The sequence below is a fragment of the Lagopus leucura genome, unplaced genomic scaffold, assembly GCF_019238085.1.
Source record: "Lagopus leucura isolate 7727_CA_CO unplaced genomic scaffold, USGS_WTPT01 Super-Scaffold_1, whole genome shotgun sequence".
NCBI classification, from domain to species: domain Eukaryota; kingdom Metazoa; phylum Chordata; class Aves; order Galliformes; family Phasianidae; genus Lagopus; species Lagopus leucura.
In genome coordinates, this window is record NW_024962250.1 from 31436765 (window position 1) to 31458849 (window position 22085).

At 36.0% G+C, this 22085-nt stretch overlaps 1 protein-coding gene across 5 annotated transcripts in view; it reads left to right on the forward strand.

Annotated features, from left to right (window-relative positions):
• The window catches only part of EML1 (EMAP like 1), a 118634-nt gene extending 97710 nt beyond the window's left edge, over nt 1-20924 (forward strand). For all 5 annotated transcript variants that reach the window (XM_042872515.1, XM_042872498.1, XM_042872506.1 and 2 more), the window contains 14 exons: nt 265-375; nt 2572-2667; nt 3202-3336; nt 4652-4751; nt 6940-7094; nt 7728-7853; nt 8115-8246; nt 11031-11098; nt 12564-12652; nt 13117-13214; nt 13343-13430; nt 13623-13718; nt 18857-18987; nt 19236-20924. In XM_042872515.1, the coding sequence (XP_042728449.1) occupies nt 265-375; nt 2572-2667; nt 3202-3336; nt 4652-4751; nt 6940-7094; nt 7728-7853; nt 8115-8246; nt 11031-11098; nt 12564-12652; nt 13117-13214; nt 13343-13430; nt 13623-13718; nt 18857-18987; nt 19236-19361 (1551 nt within the window). In that variant the 3' untranslated portion in view covers nt 19362-20924. The remainder of the gene's footprint in view (nt 1-264; nt 376-2571; nt 2668-3201; nt 3337-4651; nt 4752-6939; nt 7095-7727; nt 7854-8114; nt 8247-11030; nt 11099-12563; nt 12653-13116; nt 13215-13342; nt 13431-13622; nt 13719-18856; nt 18988-19235) is intronic.
• The last annotated feature ends 1161 nt before the right edge of the window (nt 20925-22085 follow it).

Here is a 22085-nt window from a genome sequence, read left to right on the forward strand (position 1 = left end):
ATATTCTTCATTAACTTCTGTGATCTAGCAGACATGGATGAGATTTGATATGTTGTACACTCTGGAAGGTCAATTCTAGATATTGGCTCTAGGCATAGTAATGAGCAAATAATTTATAGTGTATGTGGTCAACTCTAGACAAGTTCCAGTAGCTTTTATAACTTGTATTAAAATGTTTTTTGGATGCATTCACAATTTTATTTTTAATCCTGATGTTTTTGTCCAAAATTGTTTCAACAGTTATGTCTGTGTCTATTTTTACAGCAATTACCACCACACGTACGTGTTTGGGATTCTGTAACTCTGAACACGCTGCATGTCATTGGAATGGGGTTTTTTGACCGAGCTGTCACTTGCATTGCTTTTTCTAAATCTGTAAGTAGAGTAAAACAATATTCAGATTGAGAATGTTGGCTAAACAGGTCTATGGAGCCTTGCAAATTTTAGCTTCCTTAACAAAACCAATGTCCAAACTTTCTTTTAGTCTCTTTTCTTAAGCTGCTTATTTAGAGGAAGAGAGCTTACAGTTGTTTCCAGCAATTTCTGCCATTATTAAAGTTAGCAATATTTCAGCAGTCTTAGAGGTCTACCTTGTGCATACCCTAACATGGAGTCAATTTCTTCAGGGACAGATGTTTGTAGAAGAACTTATGTTTTTTCTTTAATCATCTAATTGAGATTCTCCCTCTGTTAAATAAAATTAAGTTACTTTCTTAGTGTTGTTTTTTTTCCTCCCAGAAACACTAATGAAAGACCTTTATATTGGCCTGTGCCTTAGATCGTGGACTTAGAAAGTGGGAGTACCATGGGAGAGGCAAAATCTTTCACTTGAAAGCAGCAAAGGCATATGGTAAAGGGCATTAAAGAGTTGTAATCAAGTGGTTAGCCTCATGGCAACATACTTTAAATTCTTGTCCACCAAGATGAAAAAAAGATGACATACGTGGTATCTAAGTCCTGTATAAAAACATGAGTTTGTAAACTGTCACACAAGTTTAGAAAAGAGTGTATATATTGCTGTCCAATTGTCTCATTGACATTTCAAAAAAAGAGAGGAGTAAATTATGTGTTTCATAGGCAAAATGTACATCAGTGAAAGTTTCCACAAGTACATGAAACTTATTGGTGACAATATTTTATAGGAATTAAAGTGTGGAGTAAATTGGGAGAGCTGAAGGTGAAAGAATGCAGATCAAGATCAGCTTTGGAGGATAATGTTTGCTTTATAGTAGAGTATTGTTATTGGCAGATGTCACAAGAAAGTGAGTGTTTAATGTGTTTATGCTGTGATTTCACAGTCATAGCATTGTTTCAAGCATCACTTCCCATTCTATAGCAGTGTTGCTTTTCTCATTTCAGACAGCCCTGTCTTCAGGCTGCTAATTCCTGTCTGTCTCCTTTTGGTTTGTGTTGGCACAATTATTTCTGTAGCAGTGTCTGAGATATGTACTAGGGAGCTAATCCATCACAAAAGCAACCAAGCAAACTTTTATGATACAAAATGAAGTAGTTTGTTTGGGCCTCTTTCATTCTTTTTCCTCCAAAACCAATCTGTTCCCTAAACAGGGAACAGCCCTGTTGATAGCCCAAACTTTTGTGCTGGCAGCAACAAGTGGCTGTGCTATGTGTGGCAGATACAAAACTCTCAGAATTGCTGCCAAAGGAATGCTTGTGTAACCATAGGCTTGTTCTGTTCCAGCAAGCTCAGGTGCAGTCAAAGCTAGTGTGGTTAATACCACCAACAATGCGATAAATATGCACGTCTTACTGCTTTCCAACCTATTCAAATATCTCTTGATTATTTATTCTACTATAGCCAGAAAACTAGGAATTAATCCCTCAAGATAAGAAAAAATGGTCTGAATGCTACCTTTCTGTATAGCTGGAAAAAGATGTCAGTGGTTATACAATTGTTACTACTGAGACCTGTGATGTCATCATCTCCCCTCGGTTACGCTGAGTATCAGTTGGATCTTCATCAAGTAATCAAGAAAAATGGGTGTGGAGAAGATCTAGCTAATCTGGTACATGAAGAAAGGCTAAACTGATTAGGACTGTTAAGATTAGAAAGGCTGACAGAAGACCTAATTATGAAAAAGATGTCTGTCAGAAATAAGTCATTTATTTTCTGTTTTGTTCCCTAATTTTGATCCATTATTCATATTTAATGAGTAAAATCATTCCCTGTATCCACAGCAGATCTGGCAAGAAGTAATTGGCCAAGAAACAAACTCAGTATAATCATCAGGAAAAACCTCAAAGGTGCAGATGATGATGTGTAGTTTGCTTTGGGAAGATCTGTCACTGAATTTTTAGAAGGAGACACCTCATTCCTTATGAAATCTGATTTTCTGCACTTTGCAAGCGTTCCTCTTCTAGATCCCTTTTAAAAGTCCAGTGAATAATTACATTTCAGGAAGTTCTCTAGGATAATTAGAATTGCAGCAAACTGGTAAATAAGTCATATTCATCTATATGTATTTAATTATTTTGAATGTTTTCCTATATGTTTCTAATGTTTATTGGTTGCTACATTAATGCTACATTAATGTTTTCCATGTTTTGCAACAGAATGGAGGAAGCAGCCTTTGCTCAGTGGATGACTCAAATGACCACGTGCTTTCTGTGTGGGACTGGCAGAAGGAAGAAAAGCTGGCAGATGTGAAGGTGTTGCTATAAGATATTTGTACCAAGCTCTTACGTGTAGATCAGAATTTTTTTTATCATAAAATGTCTTTTATAAAGACATTGTGCCTTTTTAGCACTTTCCATTTTATAAAATCAAAGAACATGAGGAAAGGGAATGTTTCTTTTCACTATTGATTTCCCAAATACCTTTTTTATTAAAAATGAAAATAAAAATGCTGTGTTCAATCTTGAATTTAGTAGAAAGGCCTATGCCTCAATGGGAAGACAAAGTGCCGAAAAGAAACATCTTAAACTAAGTTTCATAAAGAGCTACGCACTAGCTGACGTAGTTTTGAAGGATAACCTTAGATACTAACTTAAAAACACAATGTCTTTTGGCTGTTTTTCTTCAGAATATTCTATTAAAACACCTTAATCTACTCTGACAAATAAGAGGCTTAAAAATTTTTCTTGTATGAGGAGTTGATCAATTTATCTAACTAGAGAATAATTTCATCTTTGGTTTTTTTGAGTTTTAAATTTTGATACGCTGTTTTTCTTTTTCCTTTCAAGTGCTCTAATGAGGCTGTATTTGCTGCAGATTTTCACCCTACTGATACAAATATAATAGTTACTTGTGGAAAATCACATCTTTATTTTTGGACGCTAGAAGGGAATTCCCTTATTAAAAAGCAAGGATTATTTGAGGTAAAATTTATTTAATTTTGTTTATACTAATTGTACAATCATATGGAGGTAAGGTTTGAGGAAATCAAAGCAGCATGATCATGATTAAACTTGAAACTTTATAGAACTTTAGACTGCACTTGTGTTATCATCAGTTATGATGAATAAGTCTTTGGAGGGCAATGTAAAAGCAGCTTGAGCTTCTTTTCAGGCCTGGTAAGTGCTGAAATAATTTCTTTGCCCACTGGATGTTTGCATGGATTGTCACTACAACGAAATTTAGAAATGCAGTTACCATTCTGTTCCTTGTATTCCTTTTCATATATTCTTTATAGTGCCTAAAAATAAAATAGTACCTGTAAAATAAGATTACTTTAAAACTCCTTATGCTTAACTCAAGCTAAAAGAGAAATAGAGATGTCTTTTTAAATTATTTTTTTAATTATTTGATTGGAGGGAAGACAATCTCCCCCCTAGTGCAGTTATAAATTCTGTGAATATCTTCTGACTTACTTCTGTTCTGCTCAGATATGTAGGCATACGTAATACAAATCCAGACTGAGCTGGATGCTATTTGATAAATATTTTCATTTCAAGGTCTTGATAAGGCTTTATTCTTAAATACAGACTAAGCTTCACAGCAGTGGCATGCACAAAGGAGCAATGTTTGCAGTGACTGTAGATAACTACAGTAGGGCCCAGTTAACTGCTTGTGGAGTCGTTAATTGCAAGTACAGTTAAAAAAAAAAAAAAACAAAACTGTTTAGCTATGTATGACCATGTAAACTAGCAGTCAATAAACTTTGTAAATAATATCTTGAAACATTATTAGCTTGTAAAATTTGTCCTCTTATACATTTTTTGCTATTTGTTGCTGCCAGCACTTTAAATTCAGGGTCTCAAAACAAAATTTCTGTTATCAAACCTTAGGATTCTTTCAAGAGATGATTTCTTAGGCTTTATATTGCAGCCAAACATTCTCATAATACTTGTTGTTAAAAATACTCGTAACAAAGCTTGCATTCATCTTTGGCCATTTCTAAATACTTTAAGAGTTTGAGATATGGAAGTAATTCTGTTCATATTTGAACGTTCCAGGTCTTGGTTCAGGCAACCTCACTGGATGCATCCATAACTTGTAGCTGAACGGTGTCATTTTAGGACTCCATCCTCAAGTGATGTCTTTGCTCATATTGACTATTTAGACTGTAGGAATGTTCTTAACTCCATCTGATTAATAGTAGAATTATATAAGACTAAACTAAATGACTCAAATGCATACAGTTAAGAATGGGTTGTGTGGTGCTGTGAGTGTATATTTTTCATAACCATACAGAAACAAGAGAAGCCAAAGTTTGTCCTGTGTGTGACCTTTTCTGAAAATGGTGATACTATTACAGGAGACTCGAGTGGAAACATTTTGATTTGGGGGAAAGGTAAGAAAAGATTGAAGTTAATAGTGAAAATTTATTATAAACAACTCTGAATTTTATATTACACTTCAGTGTATTCTCATTTTAAGAAGAATAAATTCTGTTTATCTTTTTCTTTGTAAAAACCATTCCAGTCTGAATTCTCCAGCTCTTAAAAAACTTACACCTGACTGCCGCAACACAAAGTTGTGTAGAAATGTTCCTTGTGATCAAATGTTGAATCACAAAGCTTCACTGGTAAATAAGAATTTTAATGACAGTAAGAAATGTCAGGAAAAATTAATTTCCTTAATCAAGATGATAACAAGAAACACTGTTAAACATAATCGATGATCTCAAACTCTTACTTATGTCACCACTCTGTATTGTGTTTGCAAAAATTATGCCTGTTGACATATCCTTTAAAGGAGAACAAATAGGTTTGTTTCCTTAGGATGCCAGGTTAAAATATATGCATGTGGAATTGAATTCTGCAGCTTTATTTCAAAAGAACAGATGAATAGGACAAACTTCTTAAGATACATTTTCTAGTAAGAGAAGACTATTTTAAGCAGCAGAAGGCAAATTCTGCTGGAAGACAAACAGTAGCGATATCCTAAACATTTACTTAGTATGTGAGATGCAGTGCATAGAAATAAGGAGCATCCCCTAAAGGAAGCTTATTAGTAAAAGAGTAAGGAATATGGATGACAGCGGCTCCTTGCTTACTTTGTGCCTTTTCCCAAAGTACATAAAGTGAAGGACAGACAACCTGGAAGCAACACGGTGAATCAGTTACACAGTTGGACCTTACTCATTTGTTTTTGTAGACTTTTGCCATCTGAGGACTACTAGCTAAGAAGCTATTAGTTTTCTGTTTGTGCTTTTGGGTAGTTGGTATATTATGGCACTGTTGCGGATGGAGCTGAGTGTTGTTTTTGAACCTCAGTTTCTTTTTTTTATTCTCCTTGTCTTTTTCCTTTAAACCAAGACATTTGAACACTGCAATGAAATTAAGAAACTGTGTAGTCCCTCCCCTTCCTGCTCTTGGTTATTTTGGACTGACAACAAACAAGGGAGATAGTGGCAGCTGCTGGCGTGGCAGGGTCAGTGCAGTGCTCAGGTGCCAATTTGCTTCATGCCAGTGCTCTTTTCTACTTTGGCTGCAGGTGATCTATCCTGACCCCGTCCCAGAAACAAAAGGGAATTACTTTCTATCTCCTCACCTCTGTTGTTTTTTGGAGTTGGAAAAAAAACAAAACAAACAAACAAAAAAAAAAAAACAAAAAAAAACAAACAAGCAAAAAAACCCCAAACGCCACCACCTTTGTTTTTAATTTCTTACTTTAGTACAGCTTAGTGCAACTAATTTTCTATGTTTTTGCTGTTTTTCACTCAGAGCTTTATGTTCAGGGCTGGACTGATCCCACCAGTACAGAGTAGCCCTAGGGAGAAGTTCCCTTATTTGAAAGCATTTGTAGCTGACACGTTGTGTCCATAGGTGTGGCTAGAAGGAAATGTGATTCTGTGGCTGACAAAACAATTCTTTCTTCCTAACTTGCACCCATCCCTCACTTGGGCTACATTTAATACATTTTTAAGTAACAGAACCACAAATAATTTATTTATATTTCATAACTGTAACAATTCTCAAGTTAGAGATGTTTAATGTAGTTGTTTTGGAGGTGTATTGATGCTAAATAGGTACTTGAAAATACTACATTAATCAATAAAGAGGTACTGGCTCTCTTGGGATGTGATTCAACACCTTATGCTAGACCAGAAAAGTCTTGTCGCCTTGTCTTCAGTACAAGCAAGGTTTCTGATGGTTTCTGATGACTGTGAGGTGTCCTTGGATGATAAAAAGTGATTGGGTTGTTTCGTTGTTAATAATGTGTGTAGTGCTACTTCAGATCAAACATGAAGTCAGCTTCCCAAGAATAGCGTTAAGGGAACCTGTTGAGCTTTATTTGTATTTGGCTAGGAGTATGAATACTTCTTATTTTTGCCATGCAGGAGAACATATTCTTAGGACTCATGTAGTCTCTTTTGTGGATATGAGTGTTTTGGCACAACACTCCATTCCTACCATTAGCATTCTTTAGGTGCAATCCTTGGGGCAGGTAGAGAAATGGAGAAAGAAATAAAGCCCGGGGAAAAAAGAGCTATTAAGCTGAGTGCTTCACTAGCAGTGTTTCTTCTCCTTATCCAGGCACCAACAGAATAAGCCATGCGGTTCAAGGGGCACATGAGGGTGGAATATTTGCACTCTGCATGCTGCGAGATGGCACGCTAGTGTCAGGAGGAGGAAAAGACCGAAAGTTAATATCTTGGAATGGAAATTACCAAAAACTTCACAAAACTGAGGTGAAATCACCTATCTTTAAATTTACTCTGTTACTCAAACTGAAATTCAAACTGCCTTTTGAAATCATTTTCTTTCCTTTCGGATACGCATTCTGTGAAGAAACAAATCCACAGTAAAATGTGATATCCTCTGATAATAAGCCTGTGGTACCTAATAACCTGTTCACCTTTTTTGGTATTCCTTGATATTTTAAAGTTTACATTTTTCTCTTGCATTTTATATTGGAGGCTAGTAGTGAATCTTTCAGAACCTATGCTGCAATTAAAGGCACATACCTTGCAGGTGTACTGTATACAAGTGATATAAAGCCTGATAATATCTCTGAATGAAAACACTTAATCTGATATCATAGTTGCAGTTAAAACATGATCAAGTTAACGCTGCGTGAAAGAACCTTTTCTCTTTGAAATTATTGGCTTATCTTTACAAATATAATGTTCTATAGATAAGAATTGTTTGATGCAAGCTGCTATAAACTTCTGGAAATCAAGAATGTATATTCCATCCATTTTGTTTCTTCGCTGTGCAGCACTTTAAAATGCATTTGCTAGGCCATATGCCTTTAAGAAAAAAAGTCATACTTGACAAATCATCTTATAGTCTGACCACTATGTTGTCTGTTCTGAACGCAGATTCCAGAGCAATTTGGTCCAATAAGAACAGTGGCTGAAGGAAAAGGTGATGTTGTGCTAATAGGAACTACCAGAAATTTTGTCCTACAGGGGACACTGTCAGGAGACTTTTTCCCTATAACCCAGGTAAGCTGTTGCCTTTCAAGTCTTTAGGTATGTAGTAGCTACAAAAGTATGGAGTCAACTATAAGTTTCCTAAATATGAATCTATTTCATTTGTGATTACAGTACTTTTGGCAAGAAATGTAACTTAATAGTTATTGCTTTGGACAGATGCTAATATCGTTTTCTAATGTGTTAATACATAATTTACTCACCTTAAACTTTTTTAAACATGCTTAGCTTTATTGTTATTGTCCTCATTTAAAAATGTGTTTGTTTGTATAGGGTCACACTGATGAGCTGTGGGGACTTGCAGTCCATTCCTCTAAACCTCAGTTCTTCACTTGTGGACATGACAAACACATTACCCTCTGGGATGCTACGACTCACCGTCCTATCTGGAACAAGATTATAGAGGTACAAGTTTTTAAACGCAAGTTGACTCCTACAGCGCTTCTCAGTTTGAGTTTTTAATACAATTATTGGTGTGAAGTATCTTAGTGTTAGCTCTAAGAATCAAAAGTGGGTGTAAAAATTTTTCTGAAAGTGGAGGACTATTAAAACCAAAGTTTTTATGCCCTGGGTTGTGTGGATGTTTGTGCTGCATCACGTTGAGGTGTGTTACTGACTCTCAAAACTATTTTTTTTTTTTTTTTTTTTTACTAGGAAATGTTAGGAAGTATTTATAATTTAAAAGTATTTCTGATCTGGTTTGCACTTGCTGGTAATAGTGAAAAGCAAAGAAGGAAAGAATCCTTTGGTGTCTTTTTTACTTTTTATCTGTGTTCTATATTTTATTGGGATTTTAATACATTGCATCCACAAAAGAAAACACATTTTTTGGAATGTATTGTCATGTCTCTGGTATCAGTTTCATGTCTAGGTACAGAATACAGAGTATAGACTTGGTTTTTTGTGGTACTTAGGCACTCATCTGCTCATATGCACACTCCTATTGGCTACGTGATAACACGATCTTAATTTTTGCATGGATCTTCAGGAACAGATTTTTTTGAACAAATTTTTTGACACCAATTCTATCTCTAAATATTTATCCAAAAGACAACATTATTTTCTCCCAGAGACTGAAGTGATGCTTTTGTTTCTGATTTGAGATGCCACCGTTGCTTTTTTTCTTTTCCTCTAATCAGTCTTCTATTCACATCTTGTTATAGGTGCATTCTTTGGAGATGAGTATACTGAACAGTATAATCCAAGCTTTTTTTCTTTGTGTTTCTTATGTATCTTCTGTATAGTGGAAAAATTGTTTCAGGAAAAAAAAAGAGCCAGAAAATGGCATGCATATGTATATAAAATACTCAGGTCTACAAATAAAACTGTAGCCATTAACTTACAGATGAACCTCATATTGCTTTCTGTGCAATGTAATAAATAATTATTAGTTCACATGAGGTTTCAAAACTCTTAACTATGCAACTTTTTTCATGAGAAATTTGCTCATTATTCAGGCCCCCATAACATTTAAAGTTAAAGCTAGTACTGATAATAGTAAATACAGTATGTGTGTTAATGCAAGAAGATCGAAAGTCTTAACAGAGTGCTATTTGCTATACTGTCTTTTGTGGTATCCTGTACCAATTGTATGCATTTGTTAAATCACTCTTGGGGATGCAGATAAAGGTGTTTATTCTGCCCAAACAAGGTCGTATGTTCTAGGACCTGTATTTTTGTTGACGTGAAAAGCTGCTGAATTAAATTGATTGAAGAGTCCGAATCAAAAGTTCTGCTGCTCTAGAAATTAAGCAGCACTTTCATAGGTCAGTGCCTAGGTTATAAAGACAGTTTGGTGCAAAGAAATTAAAGAAATAATAGTAGTTTTCTTATTAAAATGGGAATCAAAAATGCTAAGAGTTTGGCTTGAGTGGCAGACAGGTAATTATATTTTCTTATCTCCTGATCACTTTAGGATTTAAGATGTGATAATGTGATTTAGACTTAAAAATAAATTACCTTGCTTTAGTCCATAGGAATAGTGCAGGCTCATTAAATCATGAGACTTGCTAAAATCTCAATGTGTTTGCAAATCACATTATTACCAAGATGCCAAATGCAACATAAAATTATTACTAGCACCCTTAGATTATGAAAATCATTGATAAGTTAAACCAAATTGCCTAGGGCCCATTCTGGTAGGCTCCCTAGATGTAAAGGTATGGTTTTATGCATACAGCCTCTATAAAGCTTAAGGAATAATGGATCAGTATTTCTGATATATTTGTTGTGACAGGAATGTTTTCTCAGGCCTGTAATCAGAAGAGAAGTGCAAAATTTGGCACTTTGCTCTCCTGTATTCTAAAGAGGAGAGCACTTACAAGTAATTATCTCATTACTTGAAGATGAGAATTTGAACGGATCTATTAGCCAGATAAGCAGCTGTTTCAGGAACAAAGCAGTCATCAGCTCAAAAAGGTCAAAGTTTCTACTGGCTTATCCATGGTGTCCTCTGAAAAGCAGGACTGGAGTGCAGCTGATTATGGCTTCCCATGAGCTTTGATGAATATGTAGCTGTAGTCTTGCAAATATAAAGCAATCTCCTAGAAAATTTTTACTGAAATGTTTAAGAATTGCTTTGCTCACCTTTATTTATTCTTTTGAGAAAGGCTGATGGCAACAGCGGTGGGTCCATTACATCGGAGTTGTTTTTTCTTCTCTAAGTGCATACTGTTTGAATAAGAAAAGAGTTATTTATCTATCTTGACAATAATCTCCTTTTTAGAATTGCATATAAAAATAAGAAACTCAGTTTGTATCCTAATCTGCAACTAAGCTGTAAGAGATGCATACTTTTGAGTTATATTCTTGCTTGTTCATTAAGGCATCAGGTAAACTGCAGCTTTGGTAATTAGTTCTTAGGTCAACTCTAATTTAACAAGCTATTTTTGTCTCTTACTTGTTTGTGATTTGTTGAGAAGTTGCCAGTGCCAGTGTTGTTACTATGAAATCTTTTGACAAGTTACTTTTGGATTAGACAGTGAAGAAAACAGTAGCCTTGTATAGAGAGAAAAATCTATTGGGTAATGTTTCAGTCAGCTAAAAATGGTATTTTTTTCTTCTCAAATTTCTACTTAAAGAAAAAATGAGAAAGAGAAGCTTACTCTGTTCCTGCAGAAGATAACTAATTTTGTTCTTTGTTATTACTTGGACTGCTAAAAACAAATGTTTCCTTGCGCAACATTTTAGGATCCAGCACAGTCTTCAGGTTTTCATCCTTCAGCAGCTGTCGTTGCAGTAGGGACGCTAACTGGAAGGTAAGATGTACAGATATATGCCTTGGGCACCAACAAACAGCACGATTTTTCCAGCTCACTGCATCCAAGTTCGTGTTCTTGACTTGCAGATGTGTGCCTGATATATGTTCATCCCCCACTGATTTGAATTGGATTTGAGAATGAAATGTATTTGTGCTCCTTTAGTGATGAGAAATTCTAGTCTTGGAGTAGTGCACTGTTTGCAGAGTATTGCATGAACATGGAATGAAGAAATGGTGTCTGTCCTGAGAGTGAGTCTCAGATCAGTGCCAGGAGGCAGATTTTGGCAGAACTGGCAGTCTGGGTCAGCATCAGATGGTGGATGGGAGGTGCTCTCATGGTACCAGTGACCTATGTGTTAAATCTGTCTCCATCACAGCAAAGGAGAGTTGAATGGAGGAGTCTGAGATAAGCAATTACATTTGCTGGTGTGTACAGAGAGCTTGTCTGAGGCTTAGAAGTCAGCATGAAGGAAATCCCTCAGAAAAGAAATGTTCATTTGAAGATTTAATAAGTGGTTTATTATTTCTGATGCACTGATGTCAAAAAGCTTTAACAAAATTTCAGCAAATGTCTCGCTGTGCTAGACGTAGTGTTAAAATGCATATGAAGAGGCTTCTTCTGCTTAAAGAGTGTAATCTGTAGACAAGACAGACAAAAAGCAGGGTGAAAAATAGTACCTCTGTTTTATACAAGAGATTGAGCCACTGGTCACATCCTGGATCTGTGGCAGACCCCTGGTTTAACTGGGATTGTCCAAGTCATAACAGAGTGCCTTTGCCATAATTTCAGCCTCTACTTTAATGTCACTTGAGGGCAGACTTTGCCATTAGTACTGAAAGCAGTTGTGCTTAAGTGAAAACATACAGAATGCTTATAGGTTGTGAGCCAAGAGTATTTGATTATTTGTCCCCAAAATTATGTTAGAAGCCTTGTGAGGATTCTTTACATTAGATTATCATCAGCACTATATTTTGTCATTAACGCTTTGATGCAAGTATTGAAATGCAGTTTTTATATTTGTCCCTTGTACATAATATCAAAATTAAATTTTAATTAAAAGTAAATTAATAAAGCTGATCATCATGTCAAAAGAGAATGGTCTAGATCCTTTTGTTCTAGGAGTTAATGTACTCATCAATTGAATTGTTAATATAGCATAGAGGAGTCTTAAAGGAAAAGGGTCATTAAATATAATTTTTTTTCTTTATTCTAATGAAGAGTATAACAATAAAATCTGTGGATTGCTATCTGGATCAATGTCAGATAGTTATTCTGGTTAAAAAACATTGGAAAGGAACTGTCCTGGTATAGTAATAATTAAGCAAAATGAGTAGGAGTTGCTGTTTTTCTTTCACTGGTGTGAAACTTACGCTTTTTTGACAGAACAAAAGTTGGTTAACATTGTAGTAAATTTAAATTTCTTATGGAATGGCTTATTAGTCTCTTTCTGTATTTACAACAGGTGGTTTGTGTTTGACACAGAAACAAAAGACTTGGTCACTGTACACACAGATGGAAACGAACAGCTGTCAGTAATGCGTTACTCACCAGGTTCGAGAGCATTTATTTACTGCTTTTTAATTCTTTGCATTTATTTATTTTAAGATTGTTTCCCACTTGAAATACTTCAATTGAAAATAAATATGCAGCGTAACACTGGCCCTGTATGGTTGATGTCTTACTCTCTGGAGCGCACTGCCTCCACTCTACTCACTGCATTTGTTCTGGCTTCACTGGGAACGGGAAACAAATGCAACTGAACTGTGCAGGTTGTTGCAATCAAGTTAACTCTAAGTGGGCTGTCGCTGTTTCCAGAAGTGTCATATATTTCTAATAGCAATATTTTCTATATGAACTTGCAGTGTTATAATAGCCTTGACACAGACACATCAAACACAACTTAAAAACTACAAGTTTTTAAGACCATCCTTTTTCAAGATCGCAGCCTTTACGTACAGTTCCTATAGTATAACTTTTCCTACTGGAATAATTACAGTTGTATGTTGTGTTTTTAGATGGGAATTTCCTGGCAATAGGTTCCCATGACAACTCTATTTATATATATGGTGTGAATGAAAATGGAAGAAAGTACACAAGAATTGGCAAATGTTCGGTAAGTAACCTTTCTTTTTCCTCCTGGTTCAGTGACACCATAAGTATGTTTTGTAGCACTATTAGTGTGGTTGTCGTTATATCAAGAGAGAGATACTGTTCAGTTAATGCTGTATTTTTCTCTTGTAGGGTCATTCCAGCTTCATTACTCATCTGGATTGGTCTGTTAACTCACAATATCTTGTGTCTAATTCAGGGGACTATGAAATCCTGTATTGTAAGTAAAAATCATACTTAATCATTTTGTATACAGTTCATGCAGTCTAATTCAGATTTAAAATTTAAATGAAACATATAGCTGCCAAGATAGACCATATGTTTTAATTCATCTGCTGCAATCAAAATCTATCTGATTTGAAAATTAAGTGTTCATCATACCTTATTGTTTTTTTCTTTTTTTTTTTTGTAGGGATCCCTTCTGCTTGTAAACAAGTAGTGAGTGTTGAAACAACAAGAGATATAGAATGGGCCACGTACACCTGTACTTTAGGATTCCATGTTTTTGGTAAGTATCTTTCCTCTCAGAAGCTTTTATCATTCTTGTTATTCACAAATATTGTGGATGCCAATTTTCTCTTGTGAAACATGACTATTCATACTTCAGGGGTAAATACAGAACTTCTGTTATGCCATTCTTTTTGCAATCTGTCGTTGTCTTTCAACCCAGAAAGGCCGTGATTTAATATTCTTGCTAGCTGCAAGTATAAATATTAAATTAAGACACAAGTGAGAGGAAAAGGAAGAAACTGCACTCTGCCCTTTCTGTCACACTAGTGCTGCCTTCTCATCTCTTTCAATTTCAGGTTCCATTTCTATTGAGTTGTCAGTCATTTATGTGGCCACTGGGCCAAATCTCATCAGACCGGTTTCCTTGTGCTGGTTACTTTGCAAACACAAAAGGGATGGCAGACCTATCATTATGTAGTTCAGTGTAATTTGATGCCAATTTGATAGAATATGCAACAATTAAATGACATGAAAGAAGTAGAAATGTAATAAAATCATGGTGAATTGTTTCTAAGAGTTTTCTACTGCTTTTGAAGGAGCTGTGTCCTATTGCGTGCAGTATTTTTATTTATTTATTCCACAGTACGTGCAGAACTAAACAGATCATCATGAAAGCTGAATGCAAGAGCCATAGGAAGCCATAAAATACGTTCAAAGATTAGTCTGTTTTAGTATAAGCAGTAAGCAGAGAAGATTTTTGCCTTTGTTTCAGGCAGAATAAATGCACTGATGTGTTTGAAACCAGCCAGAAAGGACATGTTTTTACAGCCTAAAAGATGGGATGGCAGTAACAATATGCCAGGAAGAAACATTCAAATTTGGTAGTGTTTATCTGACAGGCACTGCTTGAGTATTGCAACTGCACACAGCCTTAGTAAGAGGAGCAAGGCTGCATGTTAACATCATGCTTTTCTCACACAAGGGATGGAAGCCTTCATAAAACTGTTAATGTATTCAAGTCCACAGTGCTTGGGGTTGGATTACATCTGACAGAAAGTTACAAAGTCTTTGCATTAAATGTCAAAGATTCACGTGTGGGGAACCTATGGAAACATTGCAGATGTTTTTATTCTTAGCCTTCTATGCAGAACAGGTTTATTTTAAACTACATATTGCTGTTAAAGCAACAAGTATGAGGAATAAGTAAGGGTAGATGTTAACATGAGTAATTATCACAATTATTATTTTATTAATGTAATAGAAATTGTGAGGAAGTTAATCAATAAATAAAATTTTAAAGTGGAAGAGTGTAAATTATTCAAAAAGGGTATGTGATATAGAAGAACCCAGTGCTGTATATATTGATGATTCATAAATACAGTGTTAGGTTCAGACTGGAGAGGTAAGAAGATAACTTAATAATTATAGGTGAAGAAAAAGAATTTTAGTGAGGACAAAGTTGCCTATCCTCACAGAGGCATAAATGATTTGAATTTTTCTAATATGTAGCAGAATCAGTCAAAGCACAGGAGCTGCTTTAAGCACAGGAACTGGATGTGAAATTTTAACAATTTCAGTGTCTTTGGGGAAAAGAATTGCAGTGCAGTGGCTACCCAGCAAGGTCTCCAAACTATTTTCATAGGGAAAATAGATGAGGAACTAGATGAGAGTTTACTCCAGGCAGAATTCAATTGAGGTGGAATGAACTTACTGAGTGTGTGAACACATCCTGTGTAGGAATTACTGGAATCAGGGAGGTCATACAGGATGGAAAATAAAGCAACAAAATGAAATTAATGGACTTCAGAGAGGCAAAATGCATTAATCCAAAGTTCTGTTTGGGAATATCTGAAGTTGGAAAACAGGAGTTGGGGAAGTGTAGTAATTTTTAACTAATCTGGTGATTGGAAACACTGCTAGAACAGAGGAAAGATAGAAATGGCTGCAAGACAGCAACTTGGTTAAACTGTTAAACTGGTTAAACCTAAAAGGAAGAGAAATACTGAGAGTAGAATCTGTTGGAGGATGAATCAAATATCATGTACAGTTGTGGCACGTACAGTAATAATTGAAGGAACAGTGAGTATTGAGATGCTGCATGGAGAGGAGGAAGAGGAGAGTTGATACTGTGAAAGCTGAGGTGTGAAGACTTTTTTTTTTTCTTGTATGTGTCTTAACTAGAAGACCTATAACCTGGGGCTACCCCAGTTAGTATCAGTAAGGCCTGTACTTTGGGTAGGGAGGAATTAATTTCAAATTTAGGTATTTTTCAAAGTATCAGACTGTGACAAACATTGTTATATCTCTAGAAACAACTGATAAAAATAATCTCAAGACCATCAGTATTTATTTTCAGGACCTTACTGAGAAGCAGTAAGATACTGGAAACATGGAAAAGGGTGGAATTAATATCTGTCTATTCATGTACTTCAGAGCCCATGTGGAGAGGATAAAGTGCAAAGTTAGTGGCTTTAAAAATAAACTGAAGAATCTTATAAATTATAAATTGGAAGCAAGTCTAGTAATGCTGAAAGTCACTCTGTCCTTCAGTACATTGTGGCCTCTGAGCAGCCAATATGAGCAGTTTTAAAATGTTTGCCAAGATTGCCCCACTGGCTGTAGAAGATGCAACCATGTCATCTAGGACAAGAGATATTTAGGATACTGGTAGTTCAGTAACTGCTGGCTGGCTTGAAGTAGGGATATTTTCTCACTCAAGTAGAACTGTGTTAAAAATCACAGATAAACATGCATAGCATTTGCAGTTCGTCATAATCAAGGCTAAATGGAAAATGAACATTGATCTGTTGAACACCTGTCTTCAGGTATGGAAACAAGACAGTCAGCCTAGAACTATTTGAAGATCAGCACCATGTAAGGAAATGCGTTCAGTGTGGGATATATTAGTGATACAAACACGTGCACAGGACAAAAGAAACGGCTTCCTGATCTGTAGGCTCTTGCAAAGAGCACCTTGGGCTGCTGGATACAGAACCAAAGGCCTTAGGTCATATTGTGTGTTTGTTTTGTCTCTATTTTAGAAAAATCAGTTTTTGAGGATGAAGAACAGGAATAGAAGAAATGTTAGGGCTTTGAAAAACATCAAAGCATTGCAAGCAAAGCAGAGATGAAGCTGGCTGGTTGAAAAGTGTCTAGGAGGCTGTGCCATGAATTTTATTTTAGACTCTGAATAGCATGGATGAAAAGTGAATATAATTTGTAGGTGGCACAAAGCTGCAGGATTAGTAAGCTGACAAACAGAAGAATGGTATGAAAAAATAAGGTAATTCTATGGGAGACATAAGAAGGTTGTAAGCCTTGAACAGCAGAACCCAGTTGTACAAATAGAGAATAGAGGCTAACAGGCAAGAGAGCAGCTCTGTGCAGCAAGATCAGATTACTCTTGCATGTGAACTGAAAATGACTCAACACTATTATGCTGTTATTAAAAAAGGCAGATGCATTAGAGGGGCATGTAATGAAAAGGATGCCATGCAAAATGTGAAATAATTGTCCATTTATCAGCATCTGCTTCAGTAACAGCTGGAATACTGCTTCTGGCTTTTATGCATGGGACCAACAGATAACATAGCCCAAGTGCTGACAAACAAGAATAATTACACATCTATATATTGTTCTGTGAGAGGAGATGGAATGAATGAATTTACAAAAAGAGAAGAGCATGGCATCATTCTTCAAACGAGAGAATGGAAGTGGTCTCTTATCATTTCTGCAGAGGATGGGGGAGAAAAACTGGGCTAATTTTTCAGCAAATGTGATTAACTTATGCACTAAGAAAAACAATGTGGCACTGAAGTCATTTTGAAAGAGCACAGCATTCCCAAAGTAAAACAAACAAAACTGATATAATTCTTTCCCCATTTTGAAATAACAATTCTGTTCTTCAAACCACTTCTTTTGGGGGTTCTCAGCTTATCATCAAAACATCTTGAGAAAGCTCCTGTCTGCTTTTCAGCCTGTTTTCTCTCAAGGCAGTTATTTAAAACAGCTTTTCTGTGTCTCTTCATTCTATGTAGCATTCACCAGTAGCAGTTATTGCATTTCTTCTTTGTGCATTCCTTCTCTTTCTTCGCTGCCTTTTATTTTGGTATCCCTTATGTAGCAAAGAGATGTTCCCACACAGGTCAGAATAGCGAGTAACTGGCAGTCTGGCAAATCAATACCGTTTCATTGTATTTGCAATAATGTGCAACTTCTTAAAGATCACTTGCATAAAGACATGATGAAATCACTTCCTCTTAGTGCTTTTTTTTTTTTTTTTTTTGCTTCTGTGGAGGGATGCAAAGATTATATTTGGGAAGAACTGCATGCAAATCCAAGCTAGTTTGTTTAGCTACTGTTCCACAGTAGGGATAGATTCCCATTCTGATGGGAAAGGGGTAAGGGAAACTGAGTGTGCCTGCCCTGCCATGGGTGTCCTTAAGGAAAAGGGTAGGAAAAGCAGCAGGGAGCAGCAAATGCCTCATCCTGAAGCATAATGGCAGAGAAGGGAGAGCATGCACTCAAGTGGAATTTGAAAGTGTTAAAGATTTCTTCCTTGCATGGTGGTGTCCACAGTTAAATCTTAGAGCAACAGGTTTTTGCAAGGGCAGCAAGGAGTAGAGTATGTGAGGAAGAGTTACTTATGTAAGTAACTGTATTTAAAGAAAAACATTTACAATTTTAGAGCAGTCTGTTTCTTTTTGAGGGATTAATTATTAAATAACATTTAAAACCATGTAATTTGTTGAGCCATAAGTCAAGAAGTAAACAATACACACAAAGTACATTGAGTCATACGTGGATAGTTACTAAGGCTGCAGTAATGTGAAGAAATGTTTATCACTTCTGTTAATAAACAGAAGAGAAAACAAAAGCAGTGATGTGTTATTTGGTACATAAACATACCAAGATTCTTTTAGGCTCTGAGACATGTCTGTGATTCAGCACAGTTTCTTCCTTTTTTTTTTTTTTCCTTGTAGAGTAAATAGCACTTTGCTGACTGGAGAAATTGAAATATTTGTGTACTTGATTTCCTGCTGTTAGGACCTGCTCTTCTGCTGCTTCTGAAGGATGCATACTAACTCAACTGCAGTTACTTCTATAGTTTTTTAAACAAGTAACAATATTTAAACAAACACTTCAGCCTCTTCTGTTTCCATTATAGAAGCACTTAATTAGTCCTCCATGTTTCAGGTGTGTGGCCTGAAGGTTCAGATGGAACAGATATCAATGCTGTTTGCCGTTCACATGGGAGAAAACTGCTGTCAACTGGGGATGATTTTGGCAAAGTGCATCTCTTCTCATATCCGTGTTCGCAGTTTAGGGTAAGGAATTTCAAAACAATTCACTTTTGTAAGTTAGAGAAATGTATTAAGTGTTGTTTTCCTATTTACAAATGAAAAAGTATGGTTAAGTATCCTCCAAAGGAATTTACTTAAGGCTAACGTTAAATTTTAATTTAATATTGGAGTATTTTAAGAGTGATAGGAAGCTTTGGTTTCATTGTAGCTTGAATGTTATGATGGTGTGTTTTCAGGACACTTTACATTCTCACTTCTGTGGTGTTTTCTAGGCTCCCAGCCATGTGTATGGTGGACACAGTAGTCATGTAACTAACGTAGACTTTCTCTGTGAAGATACCCATCTCATCTCCACAGGTGGAAAAGATACAAGTATTATGCAGTGGCGAGTCATATAGAAGAAACATCTTTGTGAACGTGCACAGTTGAGTCGACCATGCACAGAACTTCTGTATAAACTGTATATTTAAAACTTAACAGTATGTTTGCAGTTTAGCCTGGTCACTGTGATTTTTGTTTAAAAAATTCTTACAAACCTCAGGAAAATTAAGCCCTGTGCTGGTTACTTTACTCAGTTTAGTGATTTTTTTTCATTGTTGTCACACCTTAAGAATGATTGTTTTTCTTTTGTGTACAATATACAATGCAGTACAAGTTTAATATTGAAATGTGGCTTGACAGTTTGCAATGCAGTGGTATCAGCGGAATGTGACTATCTTAAATGTTATCTATAAACACTGCTAAAATGGTCACAAAAATGCCTTTCAAAAACTGTATATATGTGCTTACTTGTTTCACTATCTACACTTTGTACTGTATATCTACTTATTTAGAAAAATCTTTGGCGATGTCAAGGTACTGAATTGCTTCTGGTAGAGGATGAGGAGTCGATACAAAAAGCATAAAGGAGATGCAAGCAGTAGTGTTCTGGATCTGCAAATGTGAATGCTGGCAAATGTACGTTCTCTTGGGAGTAGCACACTTTGAGTACCACCTGTGAAGAGTTATATTCCTTTTCAGAGGAGTGGAGCAGCAGGCATGATGAGCTGACTATCTCAGCAGGGTTTACAGATGGCCTTTGTGGTTCAGGTATTCCGGAGAAGTTTCAATTAAAAATCTTTTTACTTGTATATGACAAATTTTTTTTTGCAAACGAAACAAAAAGCTTGACCACATCCCCATTATTGGTTGATATATTTAACTAATATGTATATTAATCAGCATGATGCTATATTGTACATGTATAAGATTTTAGCAGTTCATAACAAATGGTAAGGCAATCCAGCTTTACTTTTTTATGCTTATGGATATTGTATATTTGTATTTTAAGACCAAGTAGACCAAGTCTAAAGATATCTTTTTAAGTGTACCATATACCTGCATAGGGTAAAGGAAGTCTTCAAACCTACATGAAATATTAATGTGTAACTTCTGGCCCCTGTGTTTTGTGCATGGATGGATATTTATAGTATGGAATAAGATTGTGTTTTGCAATGAAGTAATAGTGGAGGTGGTATAAAATGGTTAAGAAGGCCTTATCAATGGTGATTGTGACACAGATTGAAATGTATTGTTTACTTTGGGGAATGTATCTGAAGAATTTTAAGAGAGAGGAGTCTTCAGTGGACTCGAAAAAGATATTAAAATTTTGCTCGTAATGGACGCGTTAATTCTCTGGACTCTAAAGCACTGGTTGTTTAGAGTGATTTAAATGAAATGGAATCAATAAATTTTGAAGCTTTTTTTTTATTACATCTCCAACCTCCTACACTGAAAGTGCAGGACACCAATAAACATGTATTAAAATGAATTTTCAACTGTATTCTTACTGTGTAGTACAATATATTTGCTTAACATTAAATGCTAGAAGAGACAGGCTTTTATCTAATGATGTACACTTGTGAATTTAAGATTAGAGTAGTTTTTGGAAGTATTTGGGAATAAAATATTGTGACATGTAATTTCATGCATTAGCACGTGTCTGAGAACATGAACTCCACACGTGGAGAGTGAAGCTCTGCTTCCACAGAAAGGGAGAAGTACACACTGCTTGCTTTCACCCATAGGCTTCCTTGGTTCTGCCTGCTAGTACATAACATTTATTTCTCAGTGCTTGACTGAGAGGAGGGTCGTTCCACTGCACAGGGTGATGTTTGCAGCAAGGACTGCTGACACATCTCTGTGTTAGGAACTTGTCCTCAGGTAAGACTGAAACCAAGATGTCAGTCGCTTCAGACAGATGATGTTTAGTGCTGTCACTGAAGAGATTTTACTCCCAGCTTCTTATTCCCGTCCCATACAGCACTACAGGAGTTAATGGAGATGTACATTAGGAGAATTACAGAACAGCGAATGTGTTTCCTCGGTTGCCTCCCTGGGTTTAGCGATGTGGCTATGTGAATGTTTGTACTAAGGCAGAGGAAGCTGCAGTGTGAAGGAAGTACATGGACAGAGTAGTAGTGGAACAGCTTCTTGCAATGGCAACATCCATCTCCCACTGTTTGACATCTGTGAAATTAAGGCATATTTCTACTCTTCCTAATGTTAATCCAGTCCAGAGAAGCTGTAATATTCAAATGCCAGGTTTTGTGTAGATAGCTAGTTGATTGTCACCATACCTCATGCTTATTAATCGTTTTGCTTTAGCACATGGACCCTTTCAGGTTTTTGTTTTTTTGCTTTCAGAATTGTAGTTCCCTTGTTGTTGCAGCAGAGAAAACAAGAGCTGTCAGTTGAGTTGGCCGTTCCTTTATCATCTCCCTTCTCCTGTGCTCCTCTTTGGCTGTATTTGGGATCCCTTTCTTCACTTAAAGCTATTATTCCTTAAAAGAAATAACGGAGTTTATCCCTAGGGTTACTAATCAAAGGGGATTATCAACAGTCCCATCCCACATGAGTTCCTGCTGCTCCTCTGTTTCTAACTTTCACTGTTCAATCTCTCTTTGTTCCTCTATGAAAACAAGACAAATGTATTAGCAGAACTGGCAAATGATGAGTAACTTTTGGAGCCAAATATCCTAACGACTGTTTTCAGGTATTTATTTTATTCCTGAAGGGTGTACATTATAGCAAAACTGCAGCCTTGTTCTACTTAATTATATTTTTTACTGGAATTATTACCT